We start from the raw sequence: 24,248 nt of genomic DNA on the forward strand, positions 1-24,248 counted from the left end.
AGCTCGCACCAATCTTCTCACTCTCCACAGAAGCCTTGTCTCAGATAACAGAGCTCTCTGGAGTGGTCCAAAACAGTAAGCAGTGGGGATGCTCCAGGATCCACTATGGAAGCTCCTTTCCTGAGAAGCACTTTCAGTGATAAGTGTGTGCCAGCAGTCTAATCCATTTAGTGAAATTCAGGCAGTTCTTCTGTGATTCCAGTTGGCAGTTTGTTATAAAAAGAATTAAGTTCAACTCTACATGGTTTGGGGGCTGAGACTTAACATGACCCAGGACTAGGTAAGGAGGATGCCTTAAGACTCTTCCATCCAGAGCTAGATTCCACAACTGATAGACTTGGGGTTATCTTGCACTGAGATTATCTTGAGCAATATTTTTCTTGGTCCTGATCTTTGGTGTCGGGGAGCAGCCAGTGGAAGTGTACTGCTAGAGAATGAGGAGCACTGAAAAATTCTAGACCATGATTCATAAAAATGATGTGCACAATTTGGTGCCTGGGCCCTTCTCTCTGTTCACAACTTGGTCTTTGACATGTCATCAGGAAAAAGATTTGACAAAAGCACTGCTTCATTAATTATTTGACTAGAAGGGTGACAAGACAAACCTAAGAAAGGTTTATAAGACTTTCTCCCCCCTTTAATCCTATGCTGTAATTTTTTAGAAAAAGTCAGAAGTTTCCTTTTGTTTAGCAGCACAGACTGGATGAATCAAGTTGATTTTAACTTCTTTGTTACTGCCTGATAGGAGATGAAGATACCAAGGAAGTAATTTTACTGGTCTCTAATAAATCACTATTGGAAATGGATTAGGAGAACACTGGTGATGTTGGAACTGCCGTTACAGGAAGACAACAAACTCGTCACAAGTTTAGATGACCAAAGAATGAGATTTACGAATGGTGTGAACTAAAGAAATGGGGAAAATAGCAGCTCCTCATTACTGAAAAGTTTTAAGGAAATGCCACATTGATGATTTACTCCTGGATAGCTGCCAAGGCTTTACGTACAGAAGCTGTGCCTTCTGAAGTCACATCCTTGATTTTATTTTCCTTTTTTAAAATTTGGGTTGTTGTTTTTTTCTTTTAGTGGTGCCTGGGACAATTCTGTTTACAAGAAAGAAGTATCCACCTTTCCTACAGAATAAGGAAGAAATATCTAGAGCTAGCAAATATCCCTGATTGTACAGCCTGCTAAAACTGAGTTATGCCACTTCTTTTTAGATAATCTCTTTCTTCTCTGTTTTGAAAAACAGCTCAACCTGTTTCCCACATGCACACCTGCCATGGCATATTTTGTAAAAGCATTTCTTATCCAAATCTTCACAAGTTAAAGTGTTGAATTATGGACAATTAACAAATATCCAGTTATGTAGCCTTCAGACATGCACATATTTTAATTACATTAATTTCAAAAGAAATGAAGGGCTTTATAAAAATACTGTTGAAAGTGATGCACGTGGCTAAGATATTTTGATAATGTTATCTCCTGTAGATGGTTAATGCCAACTTGTCATCTATTTGCACAAACAGGAAGCACCTCCTGATATGTCCCGTTAACCTTTTTTAACATAATAACCACAGTGAGAAAAACCAGAAAGGAAATTGCTTTGCATTTCACCTTTTAAAATAATTTTTATAAAATATTCCACTCTGTATAAAAGCCTTTACTTGATAAAGACATAAATACTGTCTTACTTTTTTCACATAAAGCTTCATAACAAAATTTACTGAAAACAAGAAACATTTACTTTCTTCTCTGATATAAATTTTTCAACAATGTATTGACTTCAAAGTCCACATACTGATGATATAAATAAACAAACAAAAAAGATCATACCCTTGGACAATATGATATCTGCTGCCCTAAACATTGCATAAGCGAAAGAATGGTGAAATTTCCAGTACACTTACTCAAAGTCTAGCCTGCCTCTTTTTGTGAAGATAGAACTCTTCTGTTTTTTTGTTATTTGGGGTGACTTTTTTTGGTGTTTTGTTTTCCTCTTACTTTAATAACTTCCCTCTTTTAAAAGGGGACAGTAGTAATGTTGTAAGCATTGTTCTTAACAACAAAAAGAATTTTTCACCAAGTAAAGCACTCCAGCAATTTCTAATGATATTCTAATTTCCTGGAAATTTATCCTACAGACAAATCTATTCAGCCAAAAGGCTCTGTCTCCAGCTCATAGTTTCTGCATCCTGAACTTTGATGCCTGCATTGTCCCTGAGGAGCTCATATGTCACACAAGTTCAGAAATCCACATGTGGTCTTTTCCGAAGCTTGATCAGCTATTTCCTTTGAAATCTAGAAGCAACACCTTAATCTGGCTTCTGAAGCTGCCTGAGAGACAATGGAAGGGATTTCAGCACTGGCATGACACTGGGAGTATCCAGTGTTCCAACTGCTGAAGGCAGGTTCACCAGCATGAGCATGGGGTCTGTCCTTGAGGAAGTAACTGTAGCTCTGTTTTAGACATTTTTCACAAAACATTTTAAATCCTTACCCCATGGTTCTTTGGATCTGGACTTGTGACACTGAAGTAGTATTGAAGCACGATGATTAGACAGATAATTCTTCACTCACCTACTATGCAAAAACCTTTTTAAAGAGTAATGAGGAATAAGAAGAGACTGGAACCAAAGTGAGAAATCAGACTTCTAAAATTGTTTTGATTTGACAAGCTGAGATAAAAAACTCTTGGCACAAAGGAAACTCAAACCTAAATCCTCCAAAATACTACATAAGCACATCCCTTAGTATGTAAAGGCTAGTCTGTGATCACATAGGGAAAAAAACCAGATCAGCATCCCGTTCTGGGATGTGAAGGTTCAAGTTCTGTCTTTGGCTGCAAATAGGATTAGCTTCCATTTATTAACATCTCTAAGTCAATATTCAAGGTGTCATATGCAACACTTTGCACCTGTAGCACCTCTTAAGGTATCTGTCCTTATTTCAGTTGGGATAGAGTTCATTTCTTCTCAGTAGCTGGTAGTGCTGTGTTTTGGATTCAGAATAATGTTGGTAACACACTGATATTTGGGGGTTTGCTAAGCTCTGTTTATCTTAAGTGACAGACTATTTTTTGTGTATCTCGTGCTCTGCCAGTGAGGAGGTATACAAAAAAAGGCTGGAATGTTGCATAGCTGGGACAGGTGAACTGACCTGGACAAAAGGACATTTCACACCACAGAATACCATGCCTAGTAGATACAATTGTGTGAGTTAACCAAAAGGAGGGCTGATCCAGGTTAGGAAGTAAGATCTGGCCTCTGTCAGCCAGTGGTGAGAAATTGTATTGTGTATCACATATTTGTGGGTTTAAAAATTATTATTATTGTTGTTGTTGTTGTTACTACTACTACTACTACTATAGTTGACTTTGTTTCAATTATTACACTGCTCTTATCTCAGTTTCGATTCTGCTCGCCACTCCACCAGGGTGGCAGGGGGAGGTGAGAGTGGCTGTGTGGTGCTTAGTGGCTGGCTGGGCTTAAGCCACGACAGCAGCACATTAAGGAACAAGGGGTGGAACCAGCTCACAGTGGTTACGTGCAAGTATCAGAGTTCAAACCAGAAAACCTGAGCATTAAGGAGGACCAGGTACTATCTGAACCACAGGCTTCTTTTTTACTACATACTACGGGAAATGGCACTCTAGAAGAAGAAATGACCCATCAAGACCCACTCTCAAAGTGCAGACTGGAAGGACAACAGAAGCACACCTGGAATCCAATAACTGACTGCCCCCAAAACAGATGCCTTATTTGCCCCATGTTCATTAGAAATGAAGGGACAGGTACATCTAAAAAGCCCCTGCCTTCAGTAAAGAGAACTTGATTCAACAACAGTGAATTAAATACTCTGGAAATGTCTGGGCAATTTGTTATATCATAAGCTTTTTATAAGAAATTGCCTCTAGTCAAATTGCCAGAGGAAAGGAATATAGACTGACCACTCATATAGAAGAATAAAAATATTCTATTTCCCAAGCAATGTGTTTGCTTTGAAATAAAACAGTTGTGCTTTATGAAGTTGCCCAATCACTGCTCCTCTGGGGAAGCTGATTACAAATATTAAACCAAATTCAAAGGCTATAGCTCAAAAGCCAAGTGAAAACAAAAGAGAATTTCATAATTCCAGTCCAAGAGAAAAAAGGACTGTTCAATATATGAGCAGGGTGCTACCAGTGAGTAGGAGATAGAGAAACTCAATCTTGTGATTGTGACAGCTGGCTGTTAATGAGACACACTCAGCTTATTCTAGTTGTACTAGTGTCTGCTGGCTCTAGTTCTGTCAGCTTGTGGAATTGCCAACTTCCATAAAAAAGACAGAAACTTGAAGTTTCTGTGGTAGTCTGTAGAGGAAATCATCATGAATTGTTCATTACCTGGAAATTCAACAGGAAATTCAACATTTTTAATTTCACACCTAGAATCCATGAAAGAAGTCATGCAGCAAAATAATCCAGAATCTCTAGATAGCAGTGGGTTATCAGTTGCTGCAAATACATTATTGAAATGAAACAGTTAAAACCCAGAGTTTGGCATGCCAACATCAGCAACATATGCAGTTTTTACACCCAATAAACTCTTGATATAAATCTAAGTTTATTTTCAACACGAGGAAAACAGTTTTAAACAACTACAGAGAATAACCAAGGTTTGAAAATGCCAGAAGAGCACAAAAAAGCAAAGGATGAGTTTAAGACACACAGGTCTGAAGTAAAAGATATTGTTTTCTCTTAAAAAAAATGGAAGCTGTCTGTTATTTCAAAATGCATCCACACGTGTACATTGGCATGCAGAGGAAGGGAAGAGTCTAAATTTAGCCGCAGTGATTATTGCTGCAGCATATAAGCTTTATTCATGGGCTGAAATGAATCTGTAAATCACTCACTGGTTAACAGAATTATTTAAAAATATGATGTTAAATGCTGTGCACACATATCCCAAGAATCTAGGCACAAAGCTTTTTTCTCCTATTGGTATCCTACATATCACTGTAATTGGAGTTTATGCAAGTGTTGCTAAAGGCAGTTTCTATTCAAATATGTCACAAAATCCCAAAGAAGCCTTAGTAACACAGACTGATGGGAATGGAAATCCAACTGGAGAAAAGACTTGGTGTAACACTTGACTGAAAGTCTCACTCATTTATTCAGGTAAAGCAGTCTGATAGTTTCCTTCCTGACAATGATACATAAATTTGAAGAACAAAATGGAAAAGCTGCTTATATCCAAAGTCTTGGCTGTGACGAGGGGTTTTGTAGACTTGGTAATGAATAAAGGTTGCAGAAGGTCTTCATGGTTCAAAATAGTCTTCATGGTTCAAAAGAAGGTCTTCATGGTTCAAAATTTCACAAGTTTGAGTACCAGCAAGACGTCTTTTGGAAGGACATCTTGTTGGTACTCAAACTTGTGAAGTCATTCAAGAAAACTTCATTGAAGTGCCACCTTAGTACCAGTAGAAGAGCTAAAAAATATTCCCAGGTCTAGCTCTTCACTTTGAAAAAGCAGAATTGGACTGTCTAGGAGTATATTCACTGGGGGATTTCTTTTCTACCCTCCTGAATAAGGATAACATTCCTGAGGAAAAATTCTTGAGCCATGAAAACCTTTGCTCCATTAATCTATTTTTTTTCCAAGGTCAGGAGTTTATTGCTTAGATACAACCAGAAGGTAAATTACCAACCTAGACACACAGTCCTTACTTGACAAAATATGAAACTTGCAAATTGTTCAGGATATGAGGCTCCCCATAATAATAAAGACACTCAGTGTGCCTACCCACAGAACATCTCTCCTGTGTCCCAGGAGAAAGACATCTAATGAACAAACAATTACAGGAAGTCCCTTTGTTATAGAAGTCTGGTCTTTGCAAGCAGCAGAATCTCATATATGATGAAGATGAGATATACATATGAGATATTCATACCATGTGGTATGAATCTTAGGAGATTCTGGCCCCAGTGAAAATTAGGGGCAGCTGGAAGAGAAGAACAAAAAGTCAGGAGGGAAAACACAGCATAAGCTTGAAGTGACCAACAGGGTAGAAAGAGAGGTCATGAAATGAAGATTTTCATATACAGCTGTAGGCTTGTTACAGTCTGGAGCAATCTGGTGAAGCTCTTCCCTGATCCAAGATACTTAAGAGAATCCAAAAAGAAGGCAATGCAATGTCCTTAACATGGTCAGCAAAAATGCTCTGCAGACACAGAACCCATTCTTTCAAGATGAAGGGCATAGCAAGGAGTGCTCCAAGAAGTTGTATTTAATGCCAACACAAGGTGCTTCCCACCTTTTTGCAACTTTCTACCACCTTCCACATAACAGCCTGTAGTGACATCAGAGTAGCCAATACCACCTAGACACGGAACCTTCCCCATCTAGTCACAATTTGGTTCTCTGCCAGCCACCCTCCACGATTCTCAGTAGGAAGTGAAAGTCAAGTTGACACCCTGATACTCACACTGGTGCACAGATGCTGCAGTTGCTTCCCTTTTCCCACCAGGGTTTTATTTGGGTTACAAAAAAGATAAACTTTAGAAAAATGCTGAGAAATAAAAAAGATATAGAAATAGAAACATCAGGAGAGGAAGACCAACTTTTATCAGTATTACAGTAGCAAAAGGATAAAATAGCAAATGATTACTGGTAGTCAGACATGACAGGAGAGAACTCCCGCCAAAGTGAAGAATCATTTTATATAGGAGCAAGCATTTGATATAGGAGCAAATACAAAGTATGGGAAACAAGAGAGATGAAGGTGAAGAGGTGACAAAAATGTGGGAGGAAAATGGCACAGTGGGGAATGAAAATGTGACAGTGATAGGAAGGGGAACAGAAGGATCAGATAATGGGAAAAAAAGAAAAATAGGACAAACTATTTGCAAAATAGGATAAACACAAAAGTGTAAAAGAAAATAACTATGAAAACGAAGTTTAAAAAGCAGCAACAAAATAGCAAGCTTGTATTTTCAGGGAATGAATACATATGGGACACATTTTATTCTACTGCCTTTAAAGGCGAATGTAGGTGATGCCATGTAATTCATTTGGGACAAGATTGTAATTTCTCAGCAATATCCACAGCAGTAAATAAAGCACAAAGTAAGATCTAGAAAGTTTTCTAGATGAACATTAGCATGTGTTTAAGGGCTGTATCCACAGCAACTAGGAACCAACACAAAATCAGTCACCATTTAACCACATTCCCCTGAGAAACTATCAACATCTCAGCTTCTAGTAACGTATTCAGACACAGTGCCCGCTGAATATTTAAGAGCTAAAATGAGGTACATCGAATAAGGAACTTGGTGGGTTTATTCTCAAATTCTACCACACACTCAATCCACTCACTGAATTCAAGGGTGTTTGACAATCCAGCACTCACACACACAGTTCCATGCTTCAGGTTCCAGCAGACCAGAAGATTTCAGCTAGAAAGAGACTGGGAAAGGTAAAGCTCAAAGAATTGCCAGCAAAGAAATTCTGGGGTGATTGGTCCCTGCTTCTTCTTTTTTGTAGAAAGCATCCGAAGTGAATGCTGCTTTGGATAAAAGGGCTTAGTGAACAGCAGGGGAAAAAAGATGCAAAAATTATTTGCATCTCAGTATCATAGAAGTATACTACAAACAATTTTTGAGACAGGCTTTTCCCCCAGTTTCTTCCCTCTCCCCCCCACCCCCCGCTTTTTTTTTTAATTTAAACTTTTTTATGTTGGTTTGCATAACCTGTCAAGCTCATGTTCTTCAGAATTTCTTGTGAAGACTCCAAGAATAAACTTACTACAAAAAGCATCTATTTAAGAGAAGGGCCACCCTTATGAGAGTCTGCCAACATTGCCCAGACAATGGAGCCCCTTTAGAAGTACTGATCTTCTCCTTCCATAATGCTACCAACATCCAGGGAAACTGCATTGTCTCATTTCTCAAACAGATGAGCTGACTAAAGGAGTGAGAGGAATGAGCAGAGCACCTTCTCAAGCGGCAGCTGAACAAAATTGTTGCACTGTGGCATAGAGAAGAAAGTTAAAGATCACTTCCCTCACCAAGCAAAGCAGACAGTGTGAGAGAAAATGTTAATTTATCTCACCTATGGCACACTACCTACAGACAGCATATCGGGACTTTAGAAATCCACACAACATTTACCCAGAATATAATTCAAAGCCCGATCTGATGACTGACATGTACTTCACAGCTTTTATTACATTCAATTTCACAAAAAACTGTCTAAGAAACTGATCTGCATTCTTTTTAGCTTCACTCCCACAGGTAAAATTATCATCTAAATTCCTTTCATCTGTAGCATGATCTGTTCCACTCCACTGTCTTCAAATTACACCATGCCAAATTTCTGAAGGTAAAAGAATTGCCCAAGTATACCAATCCAGGAAATGGTTTTCAACTTTTCAAATATTATTCTGAGATTGAAAATAGTCTGTTTTTCATTTTTACCACTACACAGTAGCATTTGTGAGTGATACTTTTTCCGATTTAGCTGATGACCAGTAAATTCTGTGAGTGAGTCATTAAAAAACACCAGGTGGGCCAAAAGCTTTCAGGACACACCTTTTCTGAAGAGCCTCTATGGAACACTCATACATTGATCCTATGGCCTTCTGATCACGGGTTTCACAGATTAGCACTAGCAGTTAAATAAATGCTGTGCTCAAGTTAAAGGCTAAACATGAAGGTAACTTGAAAGTGTTTCAGCAACTTGTAAAGGGAAGCATCTTACTGATGTTCAAACAGTGTTCCTGCATTTTAGTCAAACCCCTCCACCTTTTTAAAGAATTCTATTTGAAGTCAAACATGAAAAGACATTTTTCCACTTTCATTGTTCATAGCCTAGGGAAAGGACAAGATGAGAAGAAAACGTTATCAACAGTTCTTTTATCATTTACCGTTCTGAACTTATTTACCACTTTTTGTAATTAAAGAGGTATTAGAAAGACTGTCCTTCATAACTGGAAGTGGCTTCTTTCTCACATCTGAAGAAACCTGGCTGCAGTCCTCACAGCTGCCTGTAGCCCAACACACAGTTTCAATTCATTTTCTATTGCAATGGCAACATTCAAGAGTTGAGTAATTTCTAGTTCAATTCTTATGTTAAACTGATCAGTGTTTTAACAGGAATAGAGAAAAGTAGATTAGAAGTTTCTGCTTGAGGATAATTTCATCATATTGAAATGTTAAGGAAACAAGAACAACAGAATGATGTTAACAGGGATTGGAAACCAAAGATTCATCCTCCAGTTGCAGGCCAAAGCTTTATGCCATCACACCTTTAATTCTGGGAATGCATTAAGGGTAACACATCTATATCTGTTTGCACTACACTACCCCCCACACAAGAACAACTCATGTATCAGTACAGAGCTGTGTTTCAAGCAAAGAAAACTCAGTAAAGACAGTGAACACATCTAAGATACAGGAATTGAGACACCACCTGCCTTGTTTTGCTGCCCTTAACACAAAGTCTGAGAATATCTGGATTTGTTGGTTTGTATATAATAGAGAAAATAAAAACACTCTGCTATTCTGTTCAATAAGGATATAAGCCAAGAGGATTAAACACGGCAAACTAAGTCACTTGTGGTTTACCTCTGTACTCCTTCACTCAGTTCATCAGTGGCACCACCACTGCCCTATGACACAAAGTCTGAGAATATCTCGATTTGTTGGTTTGTATCAAACAGAGAAAATAAAAACACTCTGCTATTCTGTTCAATAAGGATATAAGCCAAGAGGATTAAACACGGCAAACTAAGTCACTTGTGGTTTACCTCTGTAAGTTAGAGAATTTAATTAATAAGCCAAGAGGATTAAACATGGCAAACAGAAAGTCACTTGTGGTTTACCTCTGTAAGTTAGAGAATTTAATTTCTGCCCTTAAGAAACAACCTATACATCTACAAACAAATTCCACAAAGTTTTCAACCACTTTGAAAAGGCTGCTGACTAGACAGATACACAGAAGAGTGAGGAGCATTTTGACTTTCTAACTTTACACTGGCTTTCACTAAAGACCACCAAGAAGCAATCACTTTACCCTTCAGCCTCATTTTTCGTGACAGAATGCCACCAATACACCTACAAACACAGAAATTCCACAGAAAATTTTCAACCTCTCTGAAAAGGCTGCTGACCAGACAGATACACAGGAGAGTGAGGAGCATTTTGACTTTCTAACTTTACACAATGGCTTTCACTAAAGACCACCAAGAAGCAATCACTTTACCCTTCAGCCTCATTTTTCGTGACAGAATGCCAGGAGTAGTGACATCCCCACAAGACTGTCTGACATCCTGCTCCCATCTTGTGAAGCAGTTTTAACATATAAAGCTATACAAACCACTTAAATGGCTATCAGCAGTACAACAGTGTATGAAAGACTGATGGAGAAAAATTTAAAAATACATTACTTTTAACAAACAGGAACAATGTAAGATCTACAAACAAAAAAATAAATATTTCTTATAACAATATAATCCTTAAAGAATGTATAGCAATACCTGCTGCTGTCTTTGCCTCCTCATTTGGGCAACCTGAGACATCATGATCTGACGATCCAGTAACTCCATTCTCTGCTGCCTCTGGATGTCCACTGTTGCTCCCATTCCCACTCGAACTTCATTCGTTGGCTCCGCAGATGAGAAGACTGGTTCAAGAGTCCAAGAAAATAGCTTTGCTACCCATCTGGGTACACAAAGAATTCGATGAACTTTTAAGATACTGCTATTGTAGCAAATCCCAGAAATCTAAAATCAAAAATGAAAAGTTAAAATACCCTGAAAACCAAACAACTTAAGTACACCACATTTACTTTGAATTTGGCTGCAGGTAACAGTAGGTCTTTCTAGTTTTTTAAGCACTTTTACTGTATTTACAGCTCTCAGTCAAGAATCAGAGAAAGAACAGGGGATTTCTTTACTTCCCTACAACTACAAATTGCTTTTTAAAATCTGTGTGGTGCATTGCCTGTGACTCATAAAGTTGCAAGGGGTTTTTTGTTTATTTTGGAATCTGAGCCCAGGCCAAGTGACCTTTTGTAAAACTGGTCAAAATTAAAATAAAATTTTAATTTCTAGTAAAAGAGCTGGTCAGGGTATGCTGCACGCTGACCTGAAAAGATTAAGACAGCTCTTGAGGATGCTGAAGCACTCTAACCACTCCTTCAAAATAAAAACCAAACACCCTTAAGGCTTCTGTCCCCACAACCCAAATCTCTTATTCTAGTAAAAATAAAAGCAAACCAGTGGAACTGAAAATAAATCTAAGAATGTGCACACACTCATTCCAAAAGAAGCCCACCTGCCTTATAGGAGGGAAAAAAAATTTTGAAAATCAATAAATTAAAAACTGTGATACTGAAAAAGCCAGTTTTTGTGAGGCCCTTCTCCTACCCATAAGAAAAAAAACCACATTCCCTGTGCTTGCCTTGATTTAATTTCAGATTCTACAGGAGAAAGAGAAATCATGAGCCCCATAAATGGAATTACAGTCATCACTCAGCCATTATTTTGAATGTCATTGGGAAGCCAGAGCACTTGAGCCCAAAGCGGTTCCATCTGCATTTTGCTTTATGCCACATTTCAGCATTTGTGACACTTTATTGTCTGTTATGCCACAAGAATTAGGCTGTCACAGCACAGTGATATGAACAGGAAGAGATCTGAACCTCAACAAATCTGTAAACATACCCCAGAAATGAAATTATGTGAAAAGCAATGTAGAAACTGCATCTGATGTATTTGTTTATTTACTTATTTATTTGGGGCTATTTGTTGCATCTCACTGACATCTGTATAAAGGTACTAAATGCATTGCTGATTATACAAAGGGAGACAGTATAGGAAAAAAATCTTTAGGAGGGGGGATATTTTTCAGATTATTAACAAGGTTATTGTTAAATAACAGCCTCCAGCGGGGTAGTGAGACTTTTAGCAAAAACACATTCTGCTTTTGGAAACAATGATTTTTGCTTTATTTTACTTTCATTTTATGACTCATGGTTGGATGTACAGCCCAAGCACAGGCTGTCATTCTAAAATGAGAAAGAACAGTTTTAAACTACTTTCAACCTCTTCAGTCTTTCAGTTGTGCTATGAGAAAGGAGGTAAATGCTATAAAGGCCACAATCACATCAGAGTGAAGGCTGCCTTTAATTAAAATTTTCTGTATTCAAAGGAAGGTCCTAACTGGACAGAGCACTGTAACAGATTTTTCATGACCTCAGAGATCCTTTCCTCAGCTCTAGTGAAACTGTTCCAGATGACTGTAAACTCATGACTAGAACTGCGCACATCAACTGGAAACTAAGGTACAGCTATAATCACCAAAGAACAACAGGAAGAAAATTCATATCACTTCTGCAATTCACCTGGTTTTGGTATGTACTGCTTGAGGTGTCTGCCTAGCAAGAAGGTCTCCCAGGAGCAAACCCCCTGATCCTGAGGGAGTTAGATAGATAGGACCTTCACTCAGGAAAACCTAGACTGCACAGTAACTTTGAAAGCAGTTTTTGGCAAGCAAGAATTACTGAACCAGATTGCAAATATTACATACACATTTAATCGGATGTTTTCTTCAACACAAAATACACGAGCAGCACCACAACATACAAATTATCTCCTTTCCTCCCACCTTGTTAGGTGTAGGTAGAGGTAGCATTATTAGGCAATGGAGCCAGGACCTGTCTTTTGTTCCAGGGATTCTGCACACCTGATTGTACAGGTGTTAACTAGGCAGAGAAAGAAGCCTCATGCAAAATCCTTTGCCCAACATCACACTAACATTCCTTCACTTCTTTCAAATGGCTCTCCTAGATACTGATCTCTGCTCTCTCTTACCACCTTTGAAAAGGTTTAATGTTTTCAAAAATCTTGAACGGGTTCAAAAAGTCACAAGAACAAAACAAAGCAAGTGGTGATAGGAAAATCTACATCTCCCTGAATATATGACAAATCTTGACACGTGTCTGAACATACTAACCACAGAGAGAATCATTATTTATCAAGTCAAGACGGAAAATAGAGTAATGAGACAACAGCAGCCTATCTCTGGTGTACTTGGGAACTTGTTTGTCTCAGAAGGGAAGGCATACTGCAAGCCCCAATTAGCAGCTGCCATCAGTAAAAGCATTCTTGTATTTTACTTAGCAGATATGGCTGGATGTAGCAATCATTTAGGTTGGAAAAGACCTTTAAGATCATCAAGCCCAAATGTTAATCCAGTACTGTCAAGTCCACCATGTCTTTAAGTGCCACATCTACATGTCCTTTAAACACCTATAGAGGTGGTAACTCAACCTCTTTCTGCCCTGGGCAGCCTCTTCCAGTGCTTCATGAACATTTTGGTGAGTAATTTTTCTAATATTTAATCTAAACTTTCGCTGGCACAACTTAAGGACATTTCCATTTATCTTACTTGGAAGAAGAGATTGACCCTCCCCTTATTACAATCTCCTTTTAGGTAGTTGTAGAAAGTAAATGATTTCAGAAGAATAATTTCACTTCTTAACCAGAAAAAAAGGCTTTATAAGGCTAAAAGTTTAAGGACATGCTAAAATGAAGAGCTATTATATGGAAGTATAAGAAACTTTAAAACGCTATGGTCAGTTATAACAAATTTTCAATAAGTTTCAGCTAGTGAGGACAAGATAGCTATTTCCATATTTCCAATAAACCCAGAATGGAGACATTTGTAGTTAAAAAGGGTCTTGTGATTCAGTCTGGCTCAGTGTCATACTCTCATCTTAATGTCAAGTATTTCCAAAGAACTTCCTCTATAGCTGGTTCATATGCAGAACTTGATAGATATAATTTTAAAAATCATAAGCTTTGACAAAGTAAAAAGCAACTTTTTACACTGCTTTTGTTACTGACGTTAAGTGAATTTCTAGTGTTTAAGAACATAAAGGAACATTATTTATTCAATGAAGATAAGATGACCTCATATTCCAACTTCAGCACTGTGCATCAGATTAAAGGCTACTTCCCCCAAACAGAGGAGCTTCCACAGCATTTTAGCCGCCAAAAATCACCACAAAAGACGTTGTGGTTATGTTCACACTGTTAAAATGGAGAATTTGTGGCTAGCAACACAAGGTGTATCTTAATTTCTGTTAGTCACAGAACATGATGTTAGTCACAGCATCTTCCACCATATTGTATGTGGCACAGTGCTAAGAAGAGGAAATGGAGGATGCTGGAAACTCTCTGGCACACTGCAGAATAAAAGTGTGCTCAGATATTTTCAGTTTCTTAATGTGGTGACTTACTACTGATTCTTCACATGAAGTTTCCTAACCTCCTCCTGCCCCCGTATAAAGCCTAACTTCCTCTCCCCTTCCCTCATGTCCTTCCAAAGTTGTACATTTTTGAGAAAAAGGAAGTAGCTGTAGTTTCTCTGCAATTAGGTAAACCAAACATGGAAGCTGTCCAGTATTCTACATTGCAAAGATACATATGCTCCACAAGTAGCTGAAATAGTACTTAAAATTAAAAAAAATAAATATTTAAATTCACTGTACTTGATTTAACACCAAAAAAGGAAATCAAACAGAAAAAAAGTAGACAGACTGGTCAGAGAATTATATTGAAAATTATTTCAACTAACAGAACTTGACATCAAATACTCGATTATTTTGTTCTGAAAAATGTAAATACATTCATCATATGTACTCAAGACTTGTCTATTTTCAGACATCAACAAATGAAAAGCAAATAGTTTTCTTAAGGTGAAGTGACATTTTCATACCTATTTTATCTGCTTAATCTTTAGTATGTTCTGAATTCTATACAATTAGAATCAAAACATGGCTTGAAGTCTGTGTCAGGATTTTGTATTTATCTTCATTAGAGACAGCATTCATCAAACCAAGAGGGATTGGTGAAAACCACCCAAGAAGCAAAACTACTCAACAAATAAACAGCACTACACATGTATTTTCAACTTCTGTTACAATTCTAACAGATTCTTTTGTTTGGGTTTCCTTTTAGGAAATTGTTACAAATACTATAAACAGCCTTTTGCAAGAGTTACCTTGAGAGAAAAAGAAGATAATAGTGATACTAAAATATTTCTCTTCAATTTTGTTTCCAGTTGATTTGGCTCATAAATTTTCCCTATATCTTGAAAATTTTTTCTTCACAGTTCATCAGTGCTTCATTGGTCAGATGGAATCATTATCAGCTAAATAAACATTGTGTGTGTGCAAGCATGACTGTACTGCCATTTCTGCACAGTACAGCTATTCTCAACTTTTACTGCTGTCCTAAACATAGGTTCCCTTGGTCTCTGCCAGTGTTCTGTAGATGATGATTAGCACATTCTTAATCAAATATCTTTAATTAAAAGATGAGGATTTGATTCATCTGACCCAACATAGATATAAGTAATTTAAAAGCCTACTTAATAAGCTGGTTGTTTAAAGTTGGTGTCATAGTCAACACAGAGAAATGGGCACTCTTGACATGTACCTCATCTTTTGGCAGATATCTCCAAAGTATACATACAGCTGAATTACTCTCATGGATTCCCTCTCTGAGAAAGGGCAACATTGCTGCCAAAAAAAGCAAACACTGATAGAACAATCTAATTCCTAATGAACCAGTTGGTATAGTTGACCAAATAGACCATATTTTGGACACAGAAACTCTTGCTCAGTTCTAAGAGAAACTTAGAAGTGAAATACAAACTGAAAACCAATATCCATTTTTCTAAAGAAGCCATAGATATTACAGAGAAAGTGCCTTGCGACACATTATTACCTTTTCCTGTCCTTTCTCACTACTTTCTCCTTCTTCCAGAGTTGGAAAGATCTGCATTTCCCTCCTCCCCAGACAATTACAAGCTCACTTCCAAACCAACATCCCCTGTATTCCCGATGAACCAACTCCCTTTCTCCTCAGATGCATTAACTGATGCAGGTATAAGTGCTGGTAGCACAGTCAGTTGTCACGAGTTCACACCTCGATGTAGGCAGGATGTCACAGCTCCCACCACAGAGGGCATTAGGTCAGTAAGGTCAGCAGAATGCAGTGACACTCAGATCAAGCCACTTACAGTCACTCAGCTGAACACGGAGCACTGTCCACACACAAATACTGCACGCTAGTTTTGGGCAGGATTCAGCACATGTGTTCATGTACATGGACTTGCTGGAGCAAGTCCAGTGCAGGGCCACAGAGATGATCAAAGGACTGTGGGAGCATCTTTCACATGAGGAGAGGCTGAGAGAAGTGGGGATGTTTGGCCTGGAGAAGAGAAGGCCCTGGGGATTTTACCAAAGTAAAGAAATGCCTGAAGGGAAATGAAGAGGACGAAACCAGGCTTTTCTCAGTGGTTCCCAGCAACAGGAAAAGGGGAAATAGGCACAAACTGAAATATGGGGAGGCTCCCTCTGAGGATCAGGAAACACTTTTTCACTGTGAGGTTGATTGAACACTAGCACAGGTTGCCCAGGGAGGTGGTAGAGTCTGCATCCTTGGAGATACTCAAAAGCCATCAGAACATGGCCTGGGGCAAGCTGCTCTAGGCAGCCCTGCCTGAGCAGGGAGGCTGGACCAGGTGTTACCCTCACTGATTCTGTGAACTGAGTACATGCTCTTTGGTAGGTAATTCTGTCAGGAAAGGGGAATCACATCTGTTACACAAAAAACACATGGTTTTACTTAGGTAAGTACTTAAGCATAGGCAGAATTTTTAGTATGTGAATATTAGTGATATTAGCAGTATGTAATATCACTGATATTAGCAACACTGCTGATACTTATACTGTAACACCAAGGTCAAATATTCAGAAATTAAGTAGATCCAACATTTAGCTAACATTTACCTAAACCCACTTACAATCACAGTTACAAAGAGTTAAAAAAATATCATACTTTGACTAAAGTCCTATATGAGACTGAATGTGGATGACTGAAGCGTACCCAGACTAACTCGAGAATGAAGAACAATGCACAGCAGGACATGAATGTGGAGGTAACTGCATACATTAACAGACTCTGACCAAAGATTCTCTTTGAGAAAACACATACTTAATACTAATTTTAAGTATGTAGAAGGGATGATATTTTAAACGTGAACACTATACTGTGGGGTAATACAAATACAAAATGTTTTAAAACATGTTTTAAAACAAAGAATTCAGCATGCATTGTTCAAAATCACTCAAGAAAGATCTGAAAGAGGAAGAAAAATAACAAGAAAATCAATGATTCCTGATCAGATCAGATCTTAGCTACATAATACTATTTTTAAGACAGGAGCTAAAACAATGAAAGTCTGGTTTAATTATTTTTCTCCCCAGCTGAATCACATTTTACCCTATATATGCCAATTCTAAAGGACATGAATTCACTATACAAAAACACCTCAGCTGAATGAACAACTAACAGAAAAGATGGATAAAGTTCTTAACAAACAGAACGCAAAAGTACAATCCAAGTACACTTGGGAGCATTTAACGGCATCTGTAGTCTATGCAAAACTAAGTTAGCCACTTCAAAATTATGAATAATAACTAATGTACTCAAAAAACAGAACTGAAATTAAAATCATGCACTCAACACTGTCTGAACTTTCTATATTAACCTTAAGCCATGCAAGTACAAGCTCTAAATTAGATTCCCTACATTTTCCAATATTTAAATATAAAAAGCACAACTTTTCATACAATCTGAGTAAAGGAAATTCCAGCGTAGCACAGTAACAATGCAGAAAACTGTTGCATTTGGCTTAGTGAAATCTTCAAGTCAAGCAGGGTTTTAGAAACTTCTCAATTTCAGTTTCCTAAGGTTTGAACTGAACTCTACATAAATTCAAGGCAGTTCACAGGAGACTTGGTGGGTTCCAAATTTTGAACTTTATGCGGTGCAGGTCATCTTGCAAACAAATAAAAAACTAGCACAAGGTAAGAAGAAAGTCTAGAACACTAAAATCACAGAAAGCACCTGAAAGATACCTTCCCCCTCCTATCAAATATAGCCCTAAGCTACTCAGAAAAACCCTTGGCATGTAATCTGTCTGATGACATTGTCCTAGAAAGTGGAGGGAACTGCAAGTCTTTGTGGGACATGTCTTCTGCTGGTCACCAACCTGAGCTTATTTCTTTAAGCAGGTGAGCTGTAGCTATGACTGAGCCTTGGCACACCTCTCAAATTTCAATCCTACCAGAGTATTTGGTAATCCAAGAGATTTTAAAGGGGTGGGGAAAAAAAAGGGAGAGAAGATGTCTACAACCAATGAAACATGAACACCACTTCCTAAGGTGTTTTGACTATTTTAAAGAAAAAAAAGTAGTGAAGAAACTGTTTAAAGCCTTCACTAAACTGAGTGATATGCACTACATGGAGGCACTTCTGTAAACAAGTACTGAAAGAATTTTGGGCATCTTTTCACAAATCAGATTTGTGAATTTCTTTACAGTCTACTTCATAAATTTTCCCTTCCTTATACATAAGCGTCATGTATTTAAACAGCATGTTTTATACAACATACCAGCAACTGACATACCAAAAGTACAATAACTGATTGTCCAGTTTCACGTGGACAGTAAAGACCATAATCCTGTGCTGACTGAAAATTAGATCTAGCAAGATATACCTCATCACAAAGACACAGCAGACCTTCTGTACATCAATGTACATCAATTCCATCAATGCCTACCTGCCCACATAGACTCACACATGCATTTCTGTTGTGATGGCATCACTCACAACCACTGAAAACAAGAACTCAAGGCAGTACAGTTCCCAGTACCTCTATACCCTGCCGAGAGTTCACAAAAAGGACTAATGACACTTGCAAGGATGTAACTAGAAACTCAGAACCCATTTAGTTATGTTCAAATACAGACTGTGAGAATTTAAATAAACCTAAACCAGGAACACTGTGAAGACAGTGGAAACTGATAACAACGCAGATATTGTGCTGGCACCATCCATTTTAATATTCCACATAAGCAGAAGTGCAACAAAAGCTAAATTACAGAACGGCATTATAATACACTCAACATGATTACCTAAGTGATCTTCAGTGCTTAAAATACAGTAAAGTGTCTACCAGGCAATGAACTAGTGACTAAATATTACACCTATCTGACTTGGTGTTCATGCCTTTACTCATCCTTTCTGTACAAATACCTGAAAATTTGAGTCCTCAAAGACTAAGATAGTAAGCTAGAAAAATGTTAAGATTAGTAAGAATTACATAACATAGGTTGTCAGAATGACTTAACATGAATTTGATAATCTATTTATTTCTGCAATTGTACATATACATATATTATCAACCAATTATATTTGTAGTGCTAAAAGGCACCTTTAGAGTGCTGCATATCCTTCCTCAGATTATCTACTATATCATGAAACTTTATTCTTTTATCAAGTTTTCACAAAAGACACCAAATTATATTTATTTCTAACAGAGGAGAAGAGACTTCTTAATCACAGAAGTATGGCAGATATGCTATGCAAAAGAAATGGCTGAAAATCCTAACATGAATTTCTTTTCAAATTGCAGCACTTCTTACAAAATCGCGGAGTGCAGCTCTCTGCTTGCTGCAGACAAAAATTGAGACTGAAAACATGTCATAATTGATGATGACTTAATTCATGCTGACTGAAGCAATATGAAAACTTGAAATGATTTTTTAGCCATCCTGTGACACAGAAGTAACTCAATTTAATCTTATGGATTTACACCTAAATAAAACATTGTCAACCTTAAATTAAAAAAAAAAGATAATTTGTAAAAAAGATTACTGAGAAAGCTCAGCAAGTTTCATTATACAGAGGAATAAAACTTTATATTAAGAGGGAATTAAAATAAGATCTGCATAATGTATTATGAAAAAAAATTGAGGTACTCTTTATATGTCTGTATAATCAAGTATACACAGAGCTTCTGTCATCAGGAAAGAGGGAGTTAAAATGCCTTTCCATTTCTTTCCTTTCCTTCCCTCTCTGATGAACACCTGTTCAAAAGGAAGGGCTATTAAAAGAGCCAGCAGAGCAACAGGAAGGGTAGTGTGCTTGGAGGAAGTCACAGATCCTTCAGTGGGCACAGAGGCTTGGGCTGATTTCCAGGGGAGATAGATTCTGATTTGTTAGTTGCACTGCTTTCATCGATATTTATAGCAAGATCAAATCATGAACAGACAGCACTGTTTGCTGCTCGTCACTCCTGTTATTAGTTATCCTAGAAACCGACAGAATATTTTGCAACAGTCAATGCAAATGGTAGGAGATCAAACTACTAAGTTGTAGCAGCATTTCCCTCTGAGCTCAATCCAGATTCAAATTAGTAGGTTACATACAGCAAAGGCATAATTTGAGCTCTCCATCAAATTAATAGTGAGCACCCTCGGAAGTGGCAGCACTCCCACTGTTGAAAAGGGTTACAGTCTTTTGAGCCAAGAAATCAGCCTGAGCTCCTAACTTCTAAGGCTGTAAAAGTTAAAAAGAAGCTTATCAGTATCGAACAATCTGAAAGATTTAGCACAATCTGTTCCAGCACTCAACACTTTACCAACAACAGAGTCAGAAAGGAAGAAGACAGATCACAGCTCCTTTATCTGACTGATGCGACAAATGTGATTTTGTGCCCTTACTGCCACTGTCATTGTGAGAAACAGCTATACTACACATCTCCTTGGAGAATAACAAAGCATGAAAAACCCTCACAGCAAAGTTATTAAAACCTGAGCTTTGGAATCAATGCTTAAAGTTTGCTGAAAACTGAACAAACAAACTTCAACCCGGGGTACGCATTTCTACCATTTCCTCAATAACCTCATTTATAGTTGTGGGTGTACAGCTATATCCATGGCAACAAAATTAATTTTATGCAGGAAGAAGCAGAACCCTGAAAATATTAACCACCAATTTTGTCATCTATCAGTTTATCACCAGCTAGTCAGGGCTTCACATATTTTGAAGTTGAAGAGGAAAACTTTCTACTTACCAACACAAAATGTTACTTAGTAATTTCTGTTCTTTTTGAGTTCAAATATACTGTGCTGTTCACATACATAGCAGTGTTTTAAGCAACATACGATTTTTATAGCAGTAAGACTTACCAATCCACTTAAGGCTAAAATCCAGATGTAGGAACCAGAGGTTAAGAGCTAGAACACAAGAGCAGGGATTTAAATTTTTATTTTACAAAGTTCTTGCTATATGAACCACTAAGTTGCAGTATGATATAGGTTATGCACTCATCATGACAATGGGAGATGTCAGACTTTTACCTTTGTTAAAATGCAGTTTACTATTAAAAAAGTATTCCAGAAGGAGCAAGTGGAAAAAACACAGGGATCCAACAATTGTTCTCCTTCTACAGAACAATACATTTTATTTTCATATAGCTTACTAAGTATAACAGGATGTCAGTTATAGGCTGCACAGAAAAACAGGTCTGAAAGACAGACTGAAGCAAAGGAAATGACTCAGCAGCAACAGGAGAAGAGTTCCAAGCAGGCAGGCACTCCAAGTGAAGCTCTCAGACATGCAGTCACAGACAGACTAAGCACCAGCATCAAAATTAAGGAAATAAAGTTCTTACCCAGTGACATATTTGCTGACATGAAATCACAGAAATAAGTTGGAGCAATTTTTTTTTTAAAGCCAACATGGCAGCCCATTGTTTCTAGCAAAGTATGTGACTAATCACCTGCAGAAGGTTATTGCCAACTGGAAAAATGGACTGAAAATGGTTACTAAAATGTTTCTGAGTGATGCTGACTGAATCATGAGAACACCTTCCCACTAGAGCTCAGACTACGGAAACAGTGACTTGAGATAAGGGCAGAGTTTACAAATGAGAGAAGAAGGCAAATGAGTCTTCCCTCAGGCTCTGTGTGATGGCAGCAAGCTGCTCAGCAGGGAGAGATCCTGCAGAGATCCAGGGCTCAGTGACAGCACTGATCCGCGCTGGACGCGCTGCATGTATGAAAGCAAAAGGCAAGAGACACGATGGAAAACAGCCCACACATTAGCATGGCTTTCCCAAAAACTGCAATAATAGTGGAAGTGATTTCAGAAACAAGACTATCTGAAAGATCAAGAAAATAAGGTGCTGGAGCAGAAAGTGAAGGAAACCAAAGACTGAACAGGAAAGAAGATGAATGAAATATTCATGTGGAGCACAAGTCAATATTCTGAAACTGACTACCTATTCTAAAATACTCTCTCCCACATTTCATATAGTTATGGTGTATTCCCCATTACTCGTGCCAGAGCTTCTTTTGAATCCCTAGAATATATAGAAGTGAGCCTAATTTCGCATAAATTTGCACATCTCATCATTCAGGTTGTGACACAAATGCCCATTCATTTCTAGGCTGCTGGGTTTTGGGGTTTTTGAATTGTTTTTTGAATAATTACTGGCTTTCTATACTAAGTAGCTATATTTTTCCAGTCATATTTCACAGAATACTACATGATGTTGCTGTGCTCTATGCTCCACTATTCTAGATTACTTGTCACATGGTAATGCATGATACACAAGTAAGATTAATTTATATAAAAGCGAAATTCAGCCAATTTGATTATTTACTTGATTATTTACTTGATTATTTACTTAATTATTTACTAACAGTCTTACCACAAAAAATACTGTATTCTACATCTTGCACTATTCTAGATTACCTGTCACATGGTAATGCATGATATACAAGTAAGATTAATTTATATAAAAGTGAAATTCAGCCAAAACCTTGATTATTTACTAACAGTCTTACCACAAAAAATACTGTATTCTACATCTTTGTTTGAACTCTAGTAGACAAGGGAAAAATTAGCAAATTCAAGAATATAAGCAAACTAGAAAGGTATAAGATATAAATGCTTTAGGATCAGGTTCCATTTTAATCTCTTTTCATCCAAGTCATTTTATGGATCAAAAAAAAACCCCAAAATCTGTGGAATTGTCTATTATATTTTTCCATGTAAGACAAGGTAAGAACAGATCACTTGCTAACCACTTCAGCATACCAGAAACACATTTTTCTCTATGTTTTAGCTGACGGGATAGTTACTAGCTAAATGTATGCTGAATCATGCATGTGGAAGAATCAAAATTCATAGACAAACAGAAATATTAATTACTAACTACATTATTAGTTTATTAAAAGATGAACAAGCAAGTACATACCATACCTGTAAACCCAGTATGTAGACCAGAGACTTGTTTGTGATAGAAAAGTGGCCCAGTACTTGTGTCACCTGCACTCTTGGAATGGAGGAATAAAATGGAACAAACAGCGCAAACACAGGACCCAAGCTGCAAAAGAAAGGTACAGATGGTTATAAGTATGATACTAGCAACAGTAGTGTCAAATACTCAAAAGGAGTTAATTTTAAGTACACAATAATCAAAATGTTACACCACCTTGCAAACAAAGGTCTTCCTTGGGAACCCACACTGGGAAACTTATGGAATTCTAGGTAATAGATTCATTAGTAAATAAGAGCAAGTGACAAAAAGTATTTAATTTCCCAATGTTTAGGACTAGAGGCAGAAGAGAAGGCAACATGTTTCATCTAATAGCAGATTCTTTCCATAAAGCACAGCACAAAACAAGAACAGCAGTATCTCCTACATCAGAACAAAATATGATTCAAATGGACAAATTATAAGGATTTTACCTGTCCCAAAAGGTTAAGGAAGCCACTTGACTTATGAAGCTAAGCTGCTGTTATTTACCCAGACTTCATGTGTTAGAGGATTGCCAACAGAGTACAGCATCTAAGATGGGAATACTGACAGTTTGATTTAACTTCCCTTTGCCAGTGACTTCCATGGCCCTACAAATAAAACTTCCTTTAGGGTCCTCATCTTAATCACAACACAAGATGCTTTTAAAGTTTTTAAACCATCACTGGAAGGAGATTCATAGAGTCTAAGACTTCAAGCACTCTTTACAATGACCAGATGCCTAGACTGATCTTGTGAACATGAGCTAGTGCATTTCATTCAGACACTCAATTTTGCATATAATCCTTTTTACACACACACAAAAAAACACACCTGTATAAACAGACACAACACACTCTTGAAATAAACTGAAATTATTGAAATTCTAAGAGGTTTTACACAAAAAAATACACCTGTATAAATAGACACAACACACTCTTGAAATAAACTGAAATTATTGAAGTTCTAAGAGTCAAAATGCTATAAGAAAGAAGCATGAAAAAATTATTCTTCATCTGAAGTTATTCCATTGTAGACAATA

The 24,248-nt window shown here is 37.5% G+C and overlaps 1 protein-coding gene across 1 annotated transcript in view; it reads right to left on the bottom strand.

Annotated features, from left to right (window-relative positions):
• The window catches only part of UBAC2 (UBA domain containing 2), an 89,013-nt gene that overhangs the window by 7,455 nt on the left and 57,310 nt on the right, over nucleotides 1-24,248 (bottom strand). Inside the window, exons 5-7 of the mRNA XM_039730424.1 lie at nucleotides 23,170-23,293; nucleotides 21,090-21,137; nucleotides 10,516-10,761 (exon numbers count right to left, since the gene is read on the bottom strand). Coding sequence (XP_039586358.1) covers nucleotides 10,516-10,761; nucleotides 21,090-21,137; nucleotides 23,170-23,293 — 418 coding nt within the window. The remainder of the gene's footprint in view (nucleotides 1-10,515; nucleotides 10,762-21,089; nucleotides 21,138-23,169; nucleotides 23,294-24,248) is intronic.

Source organism: Passer montanus, unplaced genomic scaffold (assembly GCF_014805655.1).
Source record: "Passer montanus isolate IOZ18808 unplaced genomic scaffold, ASM1480565v1 scaffold72, whole genome shotgun sequence".
In the NCBI taxonomy this organism is placed as follows: Eukaryota; Metazoa; Chordata; class Aves; order Passeriformes; family Passeridae; genus Passer; species Passer montanus.